The 22,148-nt window shown below is 49.9% G+C and overlaps 1 protein-coding gene, 1 long non-coding RNA gene and 2 other non-coding genes across 10 annotated transcripts; 1 reads left to right on the top strand and 3 right to left on the bottom strand.

Moving 5' to 3' along the window:
- Positions 1–5,112: 5,112 nt before the first annotated feature.
- On the bottom strand, positions 5,113–15,284 carry Tbrg4 (transforming growth factor beta regulator 4). Of its 7 annotated transcripts, none has more exons than XM_013125774.3 (13): positions 15,168–15,284; positions 14,578–14,638; positions 12,865–13,320; positions 10,240–10,563; positions 9,289–9,460; positions 8,876–9,033; positions 8,355–8,465; positions 7,675–7,819; positions 7,163–7,408; positions 6,871–6,982; positions 6,631–6,745; positions 5,965–6,102; positions 5,113–5,581 (listed from the first exon to the last, which is right to left on the bottom strand). In XM_013125774.3, the coding sequence occupies exons 3-12, from the start codon at positions 13,267–13,269 to the stop codon at positions 6,001–6,003; spliced, it is 1,890 nt and encodes a 629-aa protein (XP_012981228.1). In that variant the 5' UTR covers positions 13,270–13,320; positions 14,578–14,638; positions 15,168–15,284; the 3' UTR covers positions 5,113–5,581; positions 5,965–6,000. The 7 variants fall into 7 exon arrangements, with proteins under 7 accessions (XP_012981228.1, XP_012981229.1, XP_012981230.1 ...); XM_013125775.3 differs by having other exon boundaries at positions 5,113–5,565; XM_013125776.3 differs by having other exon boundaries at positions 5,113–5,465.
- LOC121141021 lies at positions 9,129–9,259 on the bottom strand. The gene has a single exon (XR_005877973.1). It is a non-coding gene; the product is annotated as a small nucleolar RNA SNORA5 (small nucleolar RNA).
- Positions 9,635–9,770, bottom strand: LOC121141022. Its single transcript, XR_005877974.1, has one exon. It is a non-coding gene; the product is annotated as a small nucleolar RNA SNORA5 (small nucleolar RNA).
- On the top strand, positions 15,257–16,554 carry LOC121140753. Its single transcript, XR_005877659.1, has 2 exons — positions 15,257–15,383; positions 15,529–16,554. It is a non-coding gene; the product is annotated as an uncharacterized LOC121140753 (long non-coding RNA).
- The last annotated feature ends 5,594 nt before the right edge of the window (positions 16,555–22,148 follow it).

Genomic DNA, 22,148 nt, shown 5'->3' with positions numbered 1-22,148 from the left:
AAGGACAGCCAAGACTGTCTTGAAAACCCAAAAAGCAAGCAAACAAACAAGAAAATCCCCCAAAACCGAACCAAAAACAAGGAACCAGCAGTGGGGAGAATGGTCTGTGTCTATGGGACAAACCGATGGACTGCAGAGCTCATGATGTCAGACTGCTAAGGCCTACTGGAGTGCAGATCACAGTGAATTCTAGACATTAGACACTGAACTACAGACACTGCTGGGGTTGGTTTTGCTTTGATCTGATTGTAGCTTTGCCCTGATTCTCCCTCTTGGAATAAATAGGTAGTGCACTATTTTGGATTTTTACAGGAGCCCAAACTTAAGAGACTGGACTTTAGTTGTGTGTGAGAGAGAGACAGGGTTTCTCTGTGTAGCCCTGGCTGTCTGAGAACTCGCTCTGTAGACCAGGCTGGCCTCAAACTCACAGAGATTCGCCTGCCTCTGCCTCCTGCGTGCTGGATTTAAAGGCATGCGCCACCAATGCCCAGCTGAGACTGGACTTTTTAAAGACTGAACTTTTCAGGTGTTAGAATTTTTTTTCAAATTTTTATTTATTTATTGGTGTTTTGAGACAGGGTTTCTCTGTGTAGTCCTTGCTGTCCTGGAACTAGCTCTATAGACCAGGCTGGCCTCAACTTTGCCTGCCTCCAGCCTCTGAGTGCTGGGATTGAAGGTGTGCACCACCATGCCAGATCCAATGTGCGTGTACATCTCTGACATTGTGGAGGTCAGAGAAAAGTTTATATGGGTTGGCTGTCTCCTCCCACCATGCTGGTCCCAGGGACTGAACTCAGATTGTCAGGGCGGCTAAGCTATTCTTAGAATGTCCTTAGATCATCCCTTAAAATGGAACCACTTTCCTAGTCTATAAAACAGTACTAACGTATTTAATAGCAGGGCTTGGTAGTAAGTTCTAGGACAGCCAGGGCTAACCAGTGAGACTCTGGCTAAAAAAAACAAAAGGAACCAGGTGCTGGTGCACGCCTCTAATCCCAGCACTCAAGAGGCAGAGGCAGGCGGATCTCTGTGAGTTCTAGGCCAGTCTGGTCTACAGAGGGAGTTCCAGGACAGTCAAGGCAACACAAAGAAACCCTGTCTTGAAAAACAAAACAAAACAAAAAATATAGTGGATACAAAATATATACCCATGCCACCATGAATGCAAAACAGAAACCGATGAACAAAAAGACAGCAGGAAGAAAAATTCATGCACAAAGCAGGGGGTGATGCTATGTCCGTAATCCCAGTTCTTGGGAGGCAGAAGCAGGGTCATACCAAGATCAAGGCCAGCCTAGTCCACAAGTGAGTGCCAGACCAGTCAGAACTATCTAGTCACATGCTGTCTACAAACAACAAAATGAAACCCACAAAAAACTAAATTGGAAATTTCTACCAAAATTCTGAAGTGAAATTAACAAGTTTAAATTTCTTCCAGAAAAAAAATACATATTTTGTAATTTGTTTTACAAGGCAGATAATAACTTGGGGGCACTAAACCCAACAATACATTAAAGATACATTTTTGGAAAAAAAAAAAAGTAACCAGTTTGGTCTACAGAGTGAGTTCCAGGACAGGCTCCAAAGCCACATAGAGAAACCCTGTCTGGAAAAGCCAAAAACAACAGCAAACAAACAAAACCTAAACAAAAAGGCAAAACCCTTGCCTTGTTTGATGGGAGTCTGGTGGGAGCCTGCAGTCTTCTTCAGTCTCCACTGCACACATGAGGAATGGTTCCAGAAACACCCTTCTCCTGAACCCCCCCTCGCCCTAGCACCCTCTCCAGGGATTCGAGAGTCTCCCACCAGGACTCAGGGGCACGTTTCAGACATAACCAATGTGAGACGTAGGGCCTGTTGTGAAGCAATGTGGAACTGTGTCACTGGAGAAGACTTTGAGACTTCAGAAGCCTCCTGCCATCCCCAGTGTGTCTCTGCCCCGCTGGGGAGAGCTCACAGCTGCTTTTGGTCCGCCCCATCAACGACACCACTCTGATTAGACCAAGCGAGCTGAAGGTAGCAGCTACTCGGGGCCTGTTGGCAGAGCATATGTGCACCAGAGAATAAGTAGGACAGGACGGAAACGCAACCAAAATTCAAGGGCTCAGACAGGACCCTCCAGAAGCCTGCATGTGTTCTGACTCATCATCCGACATATGGTACCAATCCTTCTATTACCAGGATTCCTGGGGCCAGCAACTAAAGGAAACGGTACCACCCAGTCACTCCTAGTGACCCACGACAAAAAAAATTTGTGCTCTGCAGGCCAAGACATTTTGGACGAGACAGGTAGTGCCTCTGCAAGCACTTTGTGAACTGTAAGCTGAGGCTTCCCTGTCCATTTTGGGCCAGGTAAGGAAAGCAGTTTTAGCTGGATGAGGTAGCACATGCACTTGAAAGGTAGAGACAAGCAAATCTCTGTTGAGTTTGAGGCCAGCCTGGTCTATATAGTCAGTTCCAGGACATCCAGTAAGATATGTCTCAAAAATACCCCCCCCCCCCAAAAAATACCCAGCCCCAACAAAGGTAAGCATGCAGTTCTTGTGCTAGGAGGTGTGGTCGATGCTGACCGCCCTGGGGGAAATTGGAATGTTTCTCCAAAGTGGAATTAAGGGTGTCTGGAGTACAGGAGGTTCTTTCAGGGGGACTTGGTTGTTGCCGTGATTAAGTCCAACAGGGAGTTCCAACCCAATCCAAGCAGGATGACAAAGGGCTTTCTGGGATGAAAGGGAAGAATCAAGACCTGCTGAGGTGCTTGCAGAGGGTGAGCACAGAATGGATAGTCGAGGAAGGCAGTTACAGAAGCCACCAAAGGCCATGTAGTAAGTTGCAGAAACAAGGGTTCTGAGTGATGTGTTTGTCTAGTTTGTACACACACACAGACACACACATTTACTTTCGATGGTTAATCTTGGTTGTCAACTTGGATGAATCTGGGGCCAACTAAGATTCCCCAGACAAATTGTGAAGCAATTCTGGGGCTGGGAAAGACCCTTTTCCAGAGTGGGTAAAGACCGATGCCCCAGTTGTACCCAACTAAAGTGATAGGAGGCCTGGCATCCACGCTTTCCAAGATCTGAGTCATTCACAAGTCAATCACCTGTGCCTTCACCATCATTAACCATACTAAAAAACCTGAGGAAATTCTACAAGGGTGAGACGTCCCTAGCCCCACTCATTGAGATGTGTGGCATGCATGGTGGCTTACCAGATACCAGAGGCCAAAGACCAAGCAGAAGCCATGGAAGGAGCGGTGTACCCACACTAGCCTCAGGGAAAGCAGTGCAGTTTGTCCGTCTGCATCCGTACCTTGCTGCCTTCCACTGACAATGGAACTCAGCATCTTCAGTCTTCCAAGCTGGACTGAAGACAAGTGCCTCTCCAGGAATTCTCCAGATCTATGGTGATTGTATGTGACACTGCCACACGGACAGAAAGCTCATCAACAGCACAAAAACTCGGAAATATGCCAACTTTTTGCAGAAGTACAAATACAAAATCAGTGGGGAAGGCGGCTTCTCAGATGATTCCGGAGTACCTGCACAGTTCGAAGCCACGCCCCCAAACATTCATTTTAGGTGTCACAAGTGCAAAGACTGGAGAAGAGAGGTAATTGGGGGCGTGCTTGAGGACCTGAGTCTGACACCTGAGTGCAAACTTGTGCTTCCAGCTATAGCAAGGCATAGACAGGAGGGACCCTGGCAGGAACCAGGTCAGAGAGAAAATAAAAAAACAAAAACAAAGCTGGGTGGTGGTGGCACTTGGAAGGCAGAGGCTGGTGGATCCTCTGAATTAGAGGACAGCCTGGTCTAGACAGAGTTCCTTGGACAGTCAAGGCTATACAGAGCAACAACACTCAGGTTGGCCTCTGGCCTGCACACTCAGGTGCATGTGAGTACTAGTATACAAAGAATTTCAGGAGTCTTAGGGCTAGACACAATTCTTTGTTTTGAAAATTTGTTTTTTTTTGAGACAGGCTGTCCTTGAACTCACAGAGATCTGCCTGCCTCTGCATCCTGAGTGCTGAGATTAAAGGTATATTCACCACTGCCTGGCTATTTTTATTCTATCATGTACATTGTGGCTTTGCTTGCATGTATCTGTGTGAAGGTTATAGACAGATGTGAACTGTCATGTGGGTGCTGGGAATCGAACCCGGTTCCCTTGGAAGATCCACCAGTGCTCTTAACAGCTCTCTCCAGACCCCTAGGCACAATTCTTAAGATTTGACACAGAACCATAACCTATAAAACTGAATCTAATGGAAATTTTATGCTCTGTAAAGAGCCCAGTTAAAAGATCTAAAAAACCACAAACTATTGATTGGGAGAAAATATTCGCAAATTGCGCAGTCAGTGGAGGACTACTATCTATAATTCATAAGACAAACAGAGGCTGAAGTGGAGCTCAGCAGCAGGCATTTACCGAGCACAGATGCTGGGTTTGATCCCTAGCACTGGGAACAGCCAAACACACCACCATAAACACCACCTCAACACCAAGAGCTGGGGCACTGCAGAAAACAGACAGGTGACCAACACTCAAAAGGTGTTCAGAAAGATGACAGTAACCAGGGGCATGAATCCTAAATCCGTATCACAAGCTACCTGCAAGAACCACCAAGGTAGCAGAGCCACAGAGCTCAGCAGTTCAGAGCAGCTGCTGCTCGGGCAGGGGACCCACTGTAGCTCTGTCTCTCAGCATCCACACAGCTCCAGGGGACTTGACGCTCCACACATACTATATAGCCACACTAATGAAAAAGAAGCCTTAACAACAAATAGAAACACACCACCAGGAAGATGGTAGGTTAGTGGTCACAAAATGAGATAACTTAGAAAATTCAATTTCCCTAAACCCAACTCCCAAAGTTTATATATATCCTGTCTCCTCCATGTAACATTCTTAGATGAAGACAGTAACTCTGGTGGCTATAGTTAATCTGAGCCAGGTGTCTTGTGGATCCTGTGTTGACAAGAGCATCCTCCAGCGGACTTCTGCCTATGTCAACACTGGAGTGACTTTGCAGCAGTCCTATCAGAGGAAGCCATCTGAGCATTGACTTGACTGGTGATCACGGTAGCTCAAAAGAAAAGCCAGTGGCCCATGTGGTAAGCAGGACAAACCTTTATTTCCTCACATGCCAAGAAGCCACCCCACCTGGCTTGTCAGCATTATATGTCAGCTCAGACAAGCTGTGGTCAGCTACTCCTTTCCTCAAGCCCGCTCATCCCCTTCACCTCCGTGGTAACAGCAGGAGTGTGCAGGATAACACAAGAGTCAAGCCAGAGGGCTCAGACTGATGCTTTGGGAGGTATGTACAGAATAGGGTAAGAGCCTCCTTTGTCTTAAGACTCCAACTCTCTGGGCAAGCCTTGTCTGTGGGATCTCCTGCAGACACTCCGCTGCTCTTCACAGCATCAAGGGCTCAGGCCTCCATCGTGAGCTGGTGGCTCCTGAGTTGGCTGTGGTTAAGGTAGTCAGTCATGAGAGTCAGAGTCTGGCTATGGATCTTGTGGTCTCAGCCAAGCGGACTTTTCCTTTTTCCCAATGCCTCCACACCATCTGTCACCATGAGACACTAGTCACAGGGGCACAGGAGGGAACCTCTCAGAACCAACAAGTCTAGTTTCGTGGCAAGCTCCTCACTCTAGAATCCAAGTGTCTAGGACCCTCCCTATCAAGCCCCAGGCTCTGTCTGGGGTCAGCCCTCCTCTGCTGTGCTGCATCACACAGGCACTATTGGGGGAGGAGAGGACACTGGGTAGAATCCTGAAGAGCCAGGGGCTGCGTGTTCAAAATGGAGGCAATAAATACAGAGCCTAGGAAGGCACCTGACGTCCACCAAGATTTATTAGGGCCACCTGTCCCTTGGAGCTGCTGGCCATCCACTGCTCTGACCAAGGTCCTATAGGGATGGTTCATTCTGGGAAGGGCTACAACGCCGGCTTGCCCAGCACTCACTGGGTCACTGGAAGCAGTCTGAAGTGGTGCGAGCCGTCACTTGGCTAGCTCCTCAGCCACCGCTTTGCGCATCTTGTCCTTGAGGTAGGCACCTTTCTGCCATCCAGACTTGAGATCCAGCCACTCATAATATGGGACCTGGAAGAAGGTAGTGGAGTCGGTCACATGGACTGTGGAGTCCTTTCCTGCCTTTGCTGGGCAAGTAGCTCCTCCCACTGTTAGTGCTGCTGCCTGACAGATTTAAGTACCCAGCCTTTGTCCTCAGGAGAACACAGGGGGAGCTTAAGCACATGGGGAGAGGTCTTGGCTCTAGCAGGGCAAAGAGATCACAAGCCAGATAGATCCCAGCAGAGCTCCTGAAGAAAATGTGACAGAAACTCTATATAGCCTGGAAAGCTCTGGGCCTTCTCTCTGCAGGAAACTCAGCACTTCACACATGATGGGAGGGAGCACTGAGGTACCTGTGTCAGGGCTCCACAGGCAGCAATGGCTCCCACGGCTATGCTGCACTCAGTGCAACTCCAGGAGGCACGCTAAGCCTCTGTGTGGGGTGTGGAGAGAAGTGCCTGACGTAGGGCCCAGACTGGGCACCTGTCTATGTCCCAGCTCTTTAAACAGGTTCGGGTTTCTCCGTCTGCAGCGATCCCTTGCCCAGCAGGTACTCACATCTACTACCAGGAAGCCTGCAGCCAGCACATGTCGACGGGCCAGGACAAAACGGCCCAACAAGTCCTTGCTTCGGCTGTTGAAGTTAGGGAACTCCCAGCGCAGGAAAGCGATCCTAGCAGGAGGCAAGAGTGCTTAAAGGGATGCTCTCAGATTAAGACAGGAGTTAAAAGACATTCAAGAATAGCGGTACTGCTACACCTTTACCAGGACCACGACCAGTGATCCCTGGTCACCTACCTCTTAGCTCCTGGGGGCAGTGGCTGGTTCCCGACTGGCTGGGCAAGGTGAGGAGCAACAAAATCTCTCAGGGGCAGAAAGTGGCCATCTGCATCCAGGAGCACCTCTGCATCTGGGGGCGGGGGAGAAGGGATGGGAGGAGAACCCACAGGTGACTCCCTAGGAACCCTGCAATGCACCCAATCAAGCACTGTCGGGAGGAGCCTGACACTCTCTGGGTCCTTGCTGAGCCATGCAGGTTACAAAGGGCCTGTTAGGTTCAGACCCTTTCCTAGCAGAAAGGAACCCTTACCCAGCACCCAGCCATACTGGGTGACCACCTCCAGGCTGCCCTGGTCAGTGCTCCCCAGCAGCGCCTTCAGAGTCTCCTGCAGCTCCTTCTGTAGAGGTGTCATCTGCTTGCTAATGGATGAGGGACTGAGGGATACAGTCGAGGCTGGCAGGAAGGGGCCTTTATATTCAGGGTGCTCCAGCAGGGCGGTGGTGTTGATGTGGACCAACTTCTGGAAAGTACTCTGGTCCTTTGGAGACTTGCTCCCTGGGGGATGAGGAAAAAAGTGGGCTGATGTACAGCAGCAGATGCAGACGCGGGTCACAGAGACTTCATGGAAAGGCAGTGGCTCCAAAGTTAAGATCTGTAGGCCAACGTCAGGGAGTTGTTAGAAAAGATCATGGGGGTGTGCATTGTGTGCTCCGGCCTTCTCCTGTCTCTGCTCCAGTTTCTTCCCTGACTGGCAGACCAGAAAGCTTCCATGTTACAGTAGACTGTGCATGCTTATGTTGTGTGCAGGGCAGAATCCTTACCTAGAAATTGTGTGTGAAGTCCAGGATGGAGAACTGTTTGTAGCTCTGCTTCTCGAACCTGCTGCAGCACACAGAGTGCCCACACTAGGTCCACCTGCAGGGTTGGCTCCAGGCTCCCCAGGACAGAGTCCAGCTTCTCATGCACCTGGGCAAGAGAGGACAATGGAGAAAGCAAGCTCAGCCCAGGGACTGCAACACCCTGAAAAAGCCAGCAGCCAAGCCCTGGTCTCAACCTGTCATACTGGAGCCAGAGGTAGCTACCGGAGAGCAAGACCAATATCCTGACTGGTAAGGACTGCACCAACCCCAGGCTCCTATACAAGGGCCCTCCCTCATGCCTAGAGTCCAGTACCCTGGTGCTATTTAACTAGGTCTCCCATATCCTAGCCACCAGCAGGGACCCAAGGCCTCAAATTCCTTGTGACGCTCCCCAGCTGGCACTGCGATGAAGAATTTTTGGCCAGAGCACCTAGGTGGTGATAGAGCTGTTGCCCTGGCTGGCTGCTCCCAGAAACATAGCGGACAATGCCCCAATAGTCTGCCTGTTCTCCAACGGTCTCTGGGATGTTCCCTATCCTCCCATGCCAAATGCTGTGCCCACTCCCCACCCCTGGCACTCCTACACAGTGGCTTGAGCCAGAAGTTAGTGGGTCAGCAAAGTGGTAGTTCAGCGTGCATACCAAGTTGAAGAACTCATCTTCTTGCTCAGGACGAAAGTTGAGGCGGGCGAAAGCGAGAAGAATGCTGCTCACGTGGGACAGGGAGACGTCCTGGACTCTGCTCAGGAGGTGCTAGGTCATCAGAGTGACAGAGTGAGTGCCCTCACAGCAGCTGTCTCCTCCCCTCCTGAGAGCCCTGACTGTTCACCCAGTAGCAGCTTCCCAGAATCCAACTCCCTGACAGTTGCTTAAGGAACTGACGGCTCTAGGGACAAGTGCGCACAGGCACCATGTTTTTGTAATTCCACTCGGATGGTCAGTAGCTGCCCAGATGAATGGAAACAGGACATTCAGGAACAAGAGGCAACTGCTTACGTATTTTCGCCACCATTAGACATCACCTTCCCAATCAAATAAGAAATCTATTTACCACCCACAAAGGAGTATTCAGCTTGGTTTTGCTTCCATAATTAAAGCAGCAATTCCCAACTGGCACCTGTAGAGCCTCTGCCCAGAGAGCCCTAGAATTGGTCCTCACTCACCTGAGTAAAGGCTTCAAACAAGGGCAGGTTCAACCACTTGAGCAAGGCAAAGGACTTGGCGCAGCGGGCCACCTCACCAAATGTCATGCTGGGAACGAAGGGCAGGAGGTCAGCAGCCAGGCGCTGGGACACTTGGGTCTGGTGGAAATTGAGTTTACCTTTGGGATGGGGCAGACGCCAGACATTAGCTGTGGGGAGCTCAGTGCCCACACCCACTGTCCCACCCCATCTCAGACTGGACATCTAGGGGGCTTGGTGTCTGTGACTGACTTTATCCCCGAACCAAGCATGGGGAACAGGGCTCAGGAGTCACAGTTTCTATGGCAGCCTTCCGGGCCAGTGCTTGTCACCATTGGGACAGGCACTGAATTTGACACGGCTGCAGATGCCCACGGCCAGGGCTGTCTTCTCACCATAGGCATAGGCCAGGTCCAGGAGCATGCCTTTCGTCAGTGGGAAGGGCTTCTGTACCAGGTGGTAGGAGATGGCCCGCAGCAGGGGCACCGACCGCCGGCTCTGTGCTGCCAGCGTCACTAACACCTTCCGCAGCTCATCAGGGCCAAACTGCTCCACCAGCTCCAGGCACTGTCAACCACAGCCGCGCAGGGATCAGCTGAGGTGGTTGGGATGAGCTGGGGGCAGGGGTCCCATCCAGTGCAGCCCCTGTGAGATAGCAACTGGGCCTGAGCTGACTCAACACAGGCCCGGCTGCACAGAACCAGCCTTTTCCCCACCCCAGGGACTCTAGAGCCTGGAGTACAATGTCTGCAGCCAAACTTATCCCTAGGTCCCAGTGCAGGGGACATAGGGCCCATGAGCAGCAGAGCTTGCTGTAGCAGCCATCTGGGCCAGCTCCCATCATAAGACGACAGGAACTGAATTTGACTTGACTGCAGAGACGGCAACATGGAAGGGCAGTGGACAGAGCCACCTCTAGGAGTCTTATCTAGAAGCTGAACTGTTCTTGTGATAGCTTGGGTCTAATAAGGACTCATGTGCTGATGCCAAGAGCTGCCTGACACACTTACTTTTTTTTTTTTTTTTTTTTTTGGTTTTACGAAGACAGGGTTTCTCTGTATTGTTTTGGAGGCTGTCGGTCCAGCCCTGTCTCAAACTCACAGAGATCCGCCTGCCTCTGTTTCCTGAGTGCTGGGATTAAAGGCGTGCACCACCACCGCCCGGCTCACACCTACTTCTTAAGATACTTGCTTAGGTGTTGGATTTGTGCAGCCAGAGCCCCTCCCCACATGATGCCTGAGACCAGACAGAGGCTTCCAGGGCTCCAACCTTACTCCCTTTCTGTAGAAGACTGTCACCCATGGAACAGACCCAATGTCCCAGGTGGTTTGCTCTCAGCCCCATACCTTGTCTTCCAGGCGGTTCATCAGCGACTCTGAGAGGTGCCCTGCCTTCATCATCATGGTCACCACTGTCCGGCTGTCACCAATCTCTGTCCAACGCCTCTCCAGATGCATCAGCAGCTCAGCCAGCAGGTCCTGGGAGTGCTGCTCCCGCATGTAGGAGGCACAGGACTCAACCAGGAACACCAAGTGCTTGTACTTGAGCCTCCGCAGACGCCAGCGCACTTCCTGTTCCACGGACTGCAGTTCCTTGGAGGTCTGAGGAACCATTAGTGTATACATGCTCCTCAGCAGCTTCACGAGGGTCCCGTGCCAGATCGAAGCTACCTGCACAGGAATAGACAAAGACAGTATGAGGCCAGTTCCAGAGTAACACACCATTCAGAGCAGCTACTTCCACCCCAGCCTCACAGGGCCCGTTTCCCAAGCCTGCTCCTGCAGCCTCCAAAGAACCTAGTGCTTGTACTAGAGGTAGAGGCCTGGGGAGTTTGCAATCATAAGGAAGAGTTCTAAGGTTAGCAGCCACTCTTTACTACAGACAGAGTCAAGCTTATGTGGCTGACTGAACAGATGGCAGTCCCCAGTATCCAGTCCTGGGTTAGACACCGGCTGTGCATACCTGAGCTACAAGCACAGGACATAGAGGCCAGAGAGCAGGGGCCCAGAGGCCTTGTCTCCAACAGCACCAGCTTTCTCTGGCCAGTTTTGTTAGTCTTATTTTCTACTCACAATGACACATCTTTAGGTATTAAAAAACTATGGCTGGGGGAGGGCCTAGGCCCTGCCCTGGACGAAATGAGACTCCGGAGATCCCCCATGGAGGGCCTCACCTTCCCTGGGGATAGGAGTGGGGATGGGGAGAGGGAGCTGGGATTGACATGTGAAACAAGCTTGTTTCTAATTAAAAAACAAAAAAACTATGGCTTTTCTTCAGAAAATTATTATTTTGAATCTGAGAAGCTCTAACCCTTCCACTTTTTAATCTGGTGACATGGAGCTGTCCCCAAATTTCAGGAACAATCGAGTCCAGATCCTGTTTGCCTACTGCCACCACCGTCTCTTTTCTGAAGAAGTCGATTCTTCTGTACAGTGTCTCAGGTCTTAGGAGCTATGGGAAAGGCCAACTGGGCTGAGAGCCCACCATCAGGGAGGAGAGTAAATGGTGCCATGATGACGGCTGCCATTACTTGTGCCCAGTCTCTGCAAGGGGAGTGAGGGCACAATGGAAGGGGCTGAGCTGGGCATGGAGAAGCTGCTGCTGCAGGGCCGAGGAAGGGCAAGCACGCTGTCATCCTTGCCCTGGGGTCTGGGTGCTTGTTATCTCCTCAGCCTCCTGGAAAGCTCACCTTTGTATATACACACAGTGGACAGAGACAGAACCTCAAGGGATGTTGGTGCTTTGGGGAGTATGGAGAGATGCCATGCACCAAGGAAGCCCACTCAGATACTGTGGACACAAAATGGGGTCCCCCCCAGGAGACTACCTGTATTCGCAAGCAGGCAGAGTTTAGAGGTGCAGTGTTCAAACCTTGACAGCAGTAAACCCATCATCATTTGCATTGTGAAGACTTGGTTTCAGGGCTGGGAAGGTAATTTGGAGGGTCAAGTGCTTAGAGCCCAGCCTGATGGAAGAGCTGACTCCTGTAAGGAGTACTCTGAATTCCACATGTCATATGGACATGAACAAAATAACCATTTAAGACCACCTAACTCCCTTTGTTTCTATTGTTACTGTCTTACTATTCTGTTCCAACACTGAGTCTTGTATCTTAAGACTTAAACAAAAAATAAACAAAACACCCCACCACAACTAGAATTAAAATCTCACTAAGACTTATTAAGTTTATGCACTACATATGCAGGAAGAAACACTTGAATCTGACATGAATACACACAGTGCAAGCTAAGTAACACGCTTAACTACAAGAGTGTAAGAAGGGAGCAGGATGTAGGTAGCGCACGCCTTTAATTCCAGCACTTGGGAGGCAGAGGCAGGAGGATCTCTGTGAGTTCAAGACCAGCCTGGTTCTACAGAGTGAGCTCCAGGACAGCCAGGGCCCTACAGAGAAACCTTGTCTCGAAAAAAAACAAAGGGCACAATTTTAATTATAGTGGTTTAAAAACCCGAAGCTTTTAAAGCACCTAGCCCAACCCTTCTTTCTGTATCACTGACACTAGTGGTGAGGGCCAGTTCAGCCAGAGCAGGTTTGCACTGACGGAATCCAGGCAAGCTCTTTGTGTAGGCATCTTTCCTCACTGGGGCACAGTTTGGCTATAACTGCTACAGAACCATGCAAACAGGCCTTTCTTTTCCTCATGCTCATCCTGAGCTCTAGGTTCAGGGATGTAAGCCAAAGCTCTGCTGTTGAGGAAAAAGCAGCCAGGCTCATCTCTGGTCCTTCTAGTACCAGGTGTTGGGTTGCCTGTCTTCACTTAAACTTTTACATAACAGGCTCCTAGCAGGATCAGCAAAAAGCAATTATTTGAAAACTAGAATAAGAAAAGCCAGGACCCGTTTACAGCTGGTAAGGGAGAGAGATGGCCTCCTTGCAACGTTTCCAAAGACCTGAAGAGAAAGGAGAGGGGATATATTTTCCTCACACCCCCAGGGAACATGTTGGTGCTCACCTGACTGTCAACCCGACTGAGAAGTTCCTGAAAGCGAGCATCCTCTACAAGCAAGGCCTTCTCCTTTGGCTTCTCAGACAGCAGATAAGACAGCCGGATGAGTATGACAGCTGCGTGATTGTGGTGCAGCCTATGACCGCCACCTAGCAGTTCCAGCAGCTCCTCTGGCCTGGTGGCTTTCTCAATAAGGCAGTCTACCTCTTGGTGCTTTGGGTAGGGAGTAAACACTTGCTCTTTTCCCAACAGCTCTGTCAAGGAACCCGAGGATGGGGAACTGACTGAGGAGGTCAAAGTCTTACATGCCACCCCAGCAAGTCTCACTCGGCCAACTGGAGCAATGGTGGGGACTAGGCGGGTAGCTTCCCTCAGCAGGCACGTGCACCTTTTCATCAGGCGAACAGCCATGATGCCCAGGGAGGGAGGGTGGGAGGACTCCTAGCAAGTGATTCCAAAGTCCTGGAAAGAGAGGGCAGCATCACATAAACCTAGAAGAAAATCATGACAGCGACACGAAGTCACAGCTATCCTATACACCTGGCCTCAGTCTTTCCCTGATCTGGACACCCATCACACCTGAGGCAGCACTTTGTGAAGCACAAGTCCTAAGTTTCTGTCAGACACCACAGCTCAGCACTCCAGCCTGGGAGGTCCCAGTCCCAGCTGCACTTCAAAATTCACTCAAAAGCCCCGGGTCCCACTCAATGCTTCTAGATGCAAATCTGGACATGTGAGTTTTGCACAGAGCTAGGTTATTTGTTTTTAACTTCAGAAGTATCCAGGATCAAAAATTATTGGCTTAAAGAAACATGACAGGACATTCTAAGTAAGAATAGTTCTGGGAAACCTAGGATATATAACACAGGCTCCTGAAACTTCTGAGACTGAGAAAATCTGTAAACACTACTGGTACAGGTGTTAGATATGGATAGGCTGCCTCATTTATCAACCTGGAAAAAAAAAAAGCCACCACCATCCCTTAACTTTTGTTTTTTTTTGGGAGAGGTGTGTGTGTCGCAGGAGAGATGGCTTGGTAGTTAACAGCATTTTGTGATTTCCAGATAACCAAAATTCAGTCCCCAGCTTCCCCAGTGACTCACAACTGTCTGTAACGTAAGCTCCAGGGATCTAACTCTTTCTGGGCCTCTGTGGGCAACTGCATGCGTGTCCATGCCCACACAGGGACATGCAAATAAATTTTTCTCTCTCTCTCTCTTTTTTTTTTTGGTTTTTCGAGACATGGTTTCTCTGTGGCTTTGGAGGCTGTCCTGGAACTCGCTTGGTAGTCCAGGCTGGTCTTGAACTTACAGAGATCCGCCTGCCTCTGCCTCCCGGGTGCTGGGATTAAAGGCGTGCGCCACCAACGCCCAGCTTTTTTCTCTCTTTTAAAGACAAATTTCACATAGCCCAGGCTGGCTACAGTTATCTGACATAGCTGAGGATGACCTTGAACTCCTCCCGCCTCCCCAAGGGTTAAGATGACAGGCATCCTACCACACCTGGTTTTATGAGCACTAAGCATGCACTTCCAACTGAGCCACACCCCGAAACTTTTAAAAGCAAAAGCCCCTAACACCACCGGGTCACCTTCCCAGTTTTTATCCAATCCCCGCAGTGTAAGGCTTTGCACTAACATCCCACACGGCCAGACCACCCTCCATAACCACAGGGCACGGCAGAACACACTGCCCCTTTCCAAGTCCTGCAAAACCTTACCTTCATCGAGAACACGCTACATATCCAAGCCTCTTTCAACAATTCTGCCCAGTCTTGTTCCCTACAGTGGGACAGGAACCAGGTGGGGCAAATTACTGGACTATACTTCAACCAAAGCAGAAAACACCTTAATTTTTTTTTGTTTCCGGGAATCAGGCATATATGACCAGGTTACTTTGTCACATGTGCAGCTGTAAAATAAATATGGCTCGGAAGAGGGAAATTTGCCCCAAGTCCAATATCCACCGAACCCAGACAGTGAGGAAGCGCTGGCAAACCTTACTGATTTCTAAGACATCTCTAAGGGAGCAATTTAAATCAAATCTGCGTTTAGGTGAATATCAACCCTGAAACTTAAAATGCAGAACCACGAGAACCTACTGGCAGGGAACACCAAGGGTCACTGCGGGTGGCGCAGCGCTTCCGACTAGGCCTCGTGGCCAACTCGGGCAGCGGGGCGCGTGCGCGGTGAGCGGCCAGCGCCCTTGGGTCGCCGAGTCCAAAGCCCCGTTCCCCCGACACACAGTAGCCCCGCCGGCCCCTACTGACTGCTGCCCTGCCCAGCCACCCTTCCGGTCTCGGGTACCCACGTCAGTAATCCAGTCTCTCCACGGCCGACGCGAGACGAGCGCAGCGACCACCCTCGCTGACCTCCATCCGCCGAAGCACCTCCACGCGGCCCGGCGCGCCCGCATACGTCACCGGCGCGCCCGCTTACGTCACCGGCGCGCCGCCGGAAGCGATGCAGTCGCGCAAAGTCGGCCGGAAGCCACGTCCTCCGCTCTTTCCCGGCGGGCTCCCTCTTCGTTGAGTACAGGCTTCTTGTAAAGGGGAGGCCGGTGACGGGGAACTCGGACGCCAGGGGAGGAAGGGGCTGCTGGGAGGCAGGGTTCGTACGTGTGCGACTCTAATGTCAGTCCGTGCTGCCCCATTCCCTTGGACTTTTCGCAGGCCCCGTAGGAAGGAGAGGCGAGAGTCGAGGCGGCGGACCGTGGAGGTGACTTTGGAGTATGGGGCCGGAAGGTGCTGCTATCCGGCGACTGGTTACAGAGAAGCGAGTTGTAGCTCCAGTAGAAGGTCTTTTGGAAACGTAACCAGTTTGCCTAGATTAAACAATGAACGTGCAGGGATGGAGAGATGGCTCAGCGGTTAAGAGCACTGACTACTCTTTCAGAGGTCATTCAATTCCCAGCACCCACATGGTGGCTCACAGCCATCTACAATTCAATCTGGTGCCCTCTTCTGGCATGTAGGCAGAACACTGTATATGTGATAAATAAATCTTAAAAAAAAAAAAGGAAAAAACAACGAACGTGCAGACCACATACGACGGCACATGTGTATAAATTCCTGTAATTTGAGTAGAAGCAGGGGTCTGAGGCTAGCCTATGCCAGAAGCCTTGTAGCCCCAGGCGGCCCGCAGAACTGTTGTCAGCTAGGGGTACAGGAATGGGTCCATTCCCCCTGCCAACTAATTAAAAGGCAGGAAAGATGTGTTAGTGAGAATCTTGGGGTCCCAGCCGAGCCAGCATGTGGCACCTGGGGAGTCAGTGTTCCTTCCGAGGGTTCTTACTCATTAATAAAAGAATTTAGGAACACACACGTGGAAGCTTGAGGGACCAAAACCAGGACCATTTTAGAAAAGAGGGCCGGAAATAGAGTATGGGATCTTCACCCCATAGCCTGTGCAGACCTGTTCACATCACTCATCCGGTTCCATGAAAAGCAGGCCGTCAAGAAGAACAGATACCCGGGCTACTCAACAGAGTCACAACACAACTTCTATGGACACGTATCCTGCCAAAGATTAACCTTTGGAAATTGCCCAAGTTTCTCTAGGCACCCCGACCAATCAGCTTTGAACTGGTACCCCTTACCCTGTTCTGTGGTTTTAGTCTTTATAAACCCCTTGCTCACAAGGCTCAGGGCCTCCTGCAGCTGCTGCCTAGGCTTGAATAAAGAACCCTTGTGCTTGCATTCGGGGGAGTCAGCTCCTGGGTGGTCTCTCTGGAAGTCTTGCGGGCTGGGCATAACAAAGCTGAGGACAGAGTTCAGGAAAGAAAACCCCAGGGCAGGTGAGCCATAAAAAATCTCGAAGCTGCCTGGAAGAGAGGAGGGGAATGGAGAAGAAAAGGGACAAGAGCCATGCAACTTGAGCTGGGCAGTGGACAGCTCAGCCACCTGGTGGCAGGCATCCATGTGGTGGGGAGCAAGAGACATACAGCTTGAGATGGGGTGTGTGAGTCAGCCACCATGAAGGACATCCTTGTGATGGGGAGTAAAGCTTTAAGAAAAGAACAAGGGACCCCAAAGCGTTAGGGGGTTTATGTAGGGAAAAGGGACCAGTCAAAGAAACACACTTTGGCCCTGCAACTAGAACCAAAGAAATGTATCCTGACCTTGAAACCAGTGCCAAAGGAACACACTTTCCCTGGAATCAGAGCCAGTGAAAGAAATGCACCCTGGCCCTAGAATTGGAGCCAAAAGGCTAAAAAGGACCAGAGAAAGAAACATACTTTGGCCCTGAAACCAGAGCCAAATCTGACATTAATCCTGTGCAGAAAACTAACCAATTCCTGAACAGAGCTCTAGCTAACCTGAGCTCAGCACTGAAACCGGACCAATCCCTACCCTGGAAAAACTTGCCCCGCCCCCAAGAATCCCTATATAAACCCTATGTATGTTCTGCTTGACCGGTCCAGCTGCTTCCTTCTAATAAACCCCTTTGATGAGCTTTGGGTGAAGAGCAGAGCGAGCAGGCCTGTAACACTTTTGCTGGGCAAACCTTCCCTTGGCAGAGTGGAGTTACACTCTGCTCTCAGCGTTCTGCCCTCTGGGAGCAGAGCTGAACTGTAGCAACTTCGCTAGAGAAACCTGCTGAGCAAAACTGCTACACTGGGTGAACAACCCCAGCTGGAAGACCCTGTCCTGCTGGAGCGGAGCTGATACACCGGAGAAGCCTTTCCCTGAGGCAAGGCTGTAAGCTGCTAAGCTTACTGCAACCTGTGGTAGACCTTGGCTCCCGAGCTCCAGGATACCTTTCTATCTGAACTCTGTAACACTCAGTATTCGGTGACTCCTGAGTGCCAGACTACTGATCCATCCCAATCCGTCTGAAACGCTTACAGTTTAAGATAGACTTTGGTCAGTGTCTTTGCTAGGTTTTTATTGCTGTGATAAAAACTATAATAAACCGGGCAATGGTGATGCATGCCTTTAATCCCAGTACTCAGGAGGCAGAGGCAGGTGGATCTCTGTGAGTTCAAGGCCAGCCTGGTCTACCCAGCAAGTTTCAGGACAACCAGGGCTACACAGAGTTATCCTGTCTCAAAAACCAAACCAAGCCAAACAAAACAAAACAAAAACTCCCCACAAAACCAAAAAACAAAACCAAGCAACTTGTTGGGGAGAAAAGGGTTTTTTTGGCTCATATTTCTACATCACATACCATCATCAAGGAAAGTCAGGACAGGAATTCAAGGCAGAAACCTGGGGGCAGGGACTGGAGCAGAGGCCACGGAGGAACTGGCTTGCTCTCCATGGCTTGTTCAGCCTGTTTTTTTTTTTTTTTTTTTTTTTTTGGTTTTTCGAGACAGGGTTTCTCTGTGGCTTTGGAGGCTGTCCTGGAACTCTCTTGGTAGTCCAGGCTGGTCTCGAACTCACAGAGATCCACCTGCCTCTGCCTCCCGAGTGCTGGGATTAAAGGCGTGTGCCACCAACGCCCGGCTCAGCCTGTTTTCTTATAGCACCCAGGATCACCTGCCCAGGGGTGACCCTGCCCTCAGTTGGCTGGCCCTTCCCACATTACTTATTAATAAGAAAATGCTCCACAGGCTTGCCTGCAGGCCAATTTGATGGAGAACATTATTTTCAGTTGATGTCCCTCTTTCCAGAGCACCCTGGCTTGTGTCAAGTTGATAAAAACAACAACAAAACAAAACCCAAACAAACTAGTCAGCATCTGTGAGAAAGACATGGAAGACAAAGAAATAATCAGATCTCAGGCCAACCTCTTAGGGGCTCTGTTCTCAGGGACTGTCCTAGGGGACGGGAATTCTGGGAAACAAAAGTGCCATACATTAAGGTGAATCCACTTCTCTAGGGGTGGAGGAGACAAGGGCCTGTCTCCATCTAGACTGTGGCTGCTTTTATTTACAGAACCACACCCACCTTTGCAGCCAGCTGGGCACACACACAGAGAAGTTCTACCTGTCATTGCCTCCAGCAACTCAAATCCACAAGCCTGCAGCCTTACTCTATGGCAATTGCTTTTCTTGTTGCCGTGGCCCAAAGTACCCAAAGAAAACAAGAGGAGGGGAGGAAGGGAGGGAAGGGAAAGATGGAAGGGAAGGGAAAGCAGGGAGGGAGTGGGGAGGGAAAGGGGGAGGGAGGAAGAGAAGGGGAGAGGGAGGAGGGGTATTTTAGCTCAGATTCTGAGGATACAAGGCCTCAGAGGTGAAGGTTGGCACCAGGAGCTGACACAGCTAGTCACATTGTTACAGGTGTGGGTCTGAGTCCAGAGGTGCATCTGCTGAGATTTCCAGGTTCCCATGTCTCAGAATAAGGAACTGGACCAGAGACACTTAGATAATGATAGAAATAGAGATGTTTTCATGAGAAAAGAAAAGCAGCCTGGAGAGATGGCTCAGAGGTTAAGAACACTTAATGTCTTTGCCAAGGACTGGGATTTGGCTCTCAAGCATCCATAAGGCAGTTCACACTGCCTGTAACTATCGTTCCAAGGGAATTGGCCTCCTAGTACATGTAAACTTATGTAAACAAACGTAACAAATACTAAATAAATCTTTAAAAATAGAGAGAGAAATACTCCTGAGAACGGAAGTGGGCTAAAGAGCTGCGACAGGCCCAATATGCAAAAGCTGAGGTCCCCAGTGGCTTGACCCTTCACAGGTCATCTGCATAAGTGCTTCCTTCTCTCTCTCTCTCTGTCTGTCTGTCTCTGTCTGTCTCTGTCTCTCTCTCTGTCTCTCTCTCTCCCTCCCTCTCTTTCTGTCTCACTCTGTCTCTGTGTGTCTGTGTGTCTGTCTGTCTGTGTGTCTGTCTGTCTGTCTCTCTGTCTGTCTCTCTCTCTCTCTCTCTCTCTCTCTCTCTCTCTCACACACACACACACACACACACACACACAGCAATAGAAACCCTAAGACAATCACTAATGAGAAACTGCCCTCCAGCTGCATATCAAGGAGGCTTTTTCTCAGCTGAGGCTCCTTCCCCTATGATCACTCTAGCTTGTGTCAGATTGACACACAAAACCAGCCAGTACAGATGGGTATGAGAAACACTTGTGTTTTGTGTTTTCCTACCGAGGTAGTTAGCCTAACAAAGAGTCATACTCGGGGCCTGGGTGGTGGTGGCAGTCGCCCTTAATCCCAGCAAAGGCAGGTGGATCTCTGTGAGTTCGAGATCAGCCTGGTCTACAAGAGCTAGTTCCAGGACAGCCTCCAAAGCCACAGAGAAATCCTGCCTTGAACACCCCCCTCAAAAAATAAAAGGGCTCGTATTTTCCAAGTCCCCTCCTTCCTCTTTATACTCATTAGCCAATTGCATCAGAATGCCAATCCAGTCAAGTGAGGTTGTGCTCCCACCAATGGGATGAAACAGTCACCACTTACATCAGAGATAAAAGATAGAGGCCACTTTGGCCAAGAGTTCTCTCTAGCCTGGTTTGGGTTGTGACACACATTTCTTTTTTTTTTTTCTTTCTTTCTTTTTTTTTTTTAATTTCAAATAGCTTGTTTTACATGTCAATCCCAGTTTCCTCTCCCTCCCCTCCTCCCGCAACCCCCAACCCTACTGCCAACTCCTTCCACATAGGGGACATCACTTCACTCAGGGTAGGGCCCAGGCACTCCCCCAAGAGTCCAGGCTGAGAGAGCATCCCTCCCCGTGTCATGGACACACGATGTCCGTCAGTATTCGAGGGATAAACACTGATCCACTGCTCAGGACCCCATAGGTTGCCCAGGCCTCCTCACTGACTCTCACATTCAGGGGGTCAGGATCAGTCCCATGCTGGCCTCCCAGCTGTCGGTCTGGGGTCCAAGAGCTCTCCCCTGTTCAGATCAGCTGTCTCTGCTGGTTTTGCCAGCCCATTCTCTGCCAATTTGCTCATCGCTCCTCTCTCTCTGTCACTGGGTTCCTTGGGTTCAGTTCAGTGTTTAGCTGTGGGTGTTTGCCTCTGCTTCCATCAGTCACTGGATGAAGGCTCCAGGATGGTTATAGACATCAAGTTCATTATCAGGAATGGACATTCGGGGTGGTCTCTGCACTATTGCTTAGCTTGCCAATTGGTGTCATCCCTTTACATCACTAGAGGTCACAATGGTGCCTGATCTGTCTTCTAACCTATGATTCCCTCTTCTCCCTATTCCCACCCCCTCAACTTCCTGTTCCCCCATGACCTACTCTCTCTTCTTCTTTTCCCCCTCTCTATTTCCCAGCTCCCCCTCCCCCCACCCCTCGATGTGTTCCCCATCTGTTCAGAGGATCTTGCCTCATTTCTCTTCTCTTGGGTACCATGCATATCTTTTAGGTTCTTTCCTGTTTCCCAGACTCTCTGTCATTGGAAGTGCAGACTGGCACTCTCCTGATCCATGTCTAAAATCCATATATGAGTGAGTACATACCATGTTTGTCTTTTTGCAACTGGGTTACCTCACTCAGGATGGTTTCTTCCAGTGCTATCCATTTACCTGCTAATTTCAAGATTCCATTGTTTTTTTCTGCTGAGCAATACTCCATTGTGTAAATGTACCACATTTTCTCTATCCACTCTTCAGTTGAGGGGTATCTAGGTTGCTTCCATGTTCTGGCTATTACAAATAATGCTGCTATGAACATAGTGGAGCAGATGCCCTTGTTGTATGAATTTGCCTCTTTTGGATATATGCCTAAGAGTGGAATTGCTGGGTCTTGTGGTAGATTGATTCCCATTTTCCTGAGGAATCTCCATACTGATTTCCAAAGTGGCTGTACGAGTTGGCACTCCCACCAGCAGTGGAGGAGTGTTCCCCTCTCTCCACATCCTCTCCAGCATAAATTGTCTTCGGTGTTTTTGATTTTAGCCATTCTGACAGGAGTAAGATGGTATCTCAAAGTTGTTTTGATTTGCATTTCCCTGATGGCTAAGGATGTTGAATACTTTCTTAAGTATCTCTTGGCCATTTTAGCCTCCTCTATTGAGAATTCTCTGTTTAGTTCTGTAGCCCACCTTTTAATTGGATCCTTTGGTGTTTTGGAGACTTGCTTCATGAGTTCTTTGTATATTTTGGAGATTAGCCCTCTATCAGATGTGGGGTTAGTGAATATCTTTTCCCATTCTGTGGACTGCCTTTTTGTCTTGCTGACTGTGTCCTTTGCCTTACAGAAGCTTTTTAGTTTTGTGAGGTCCCATTTGTTAATTGTCGATCTCAGTGTCTGTGCCACTGGTGTTATGTTCAGGAAGTGGTCTCCTGTACCAAATTGTTTCTCTTCTAAAAGTTTCAGTGTGGCTGGATTTATGTTGAGATCTTTGATCCATTTGGACTTAAGTTTTGTACAAGGCGATAAAC

Source organism: Mesocricetus auratus, unplaced genomic scaffold (genome assembly GCF_017639785.1).
Source record: "Mesocricetus auratus isolate SY011 unplaced genomic scaffold, BCM_Maur_2.0 Super-Scaffold_100006, whole genome shotgun sequence".
Taxonomy (NCBI): Eukaryota; Metazoa; Chordata; class Mammalia; order Rodentia; family Cricetidae; genus Mesocricetus; species Mesocricetus auratus.
Note: the sequence above shows the minus strand (reverse complement) of the source record. Positions and strands in the feature narration are given on the sequence as shown.

Coding starts and splice junctions, on each gene's coding strand:
- Tbrg4 (XM_005086779.4), bottom strand. CDS start 13,269: ATGGCTGTTCGCCTGATGAAAAGGTGCACGTGCCTGCTGAGGGAAGCT. Junction 9,034..9,288: donor GGACCTGGCCTATGCCTATG/GTGAGAAGACAG, acceptor CCCATCCCAAAG/GTAAACTCAATTTCCACCAG. Junction 6,746..6,870: donor CTGCCCCCAGGAGCTAAGAG/GTAGGTGACCAG, acceptor GCCTCCTGCTAG/GATCGCTTTCCTGCGCTGGG.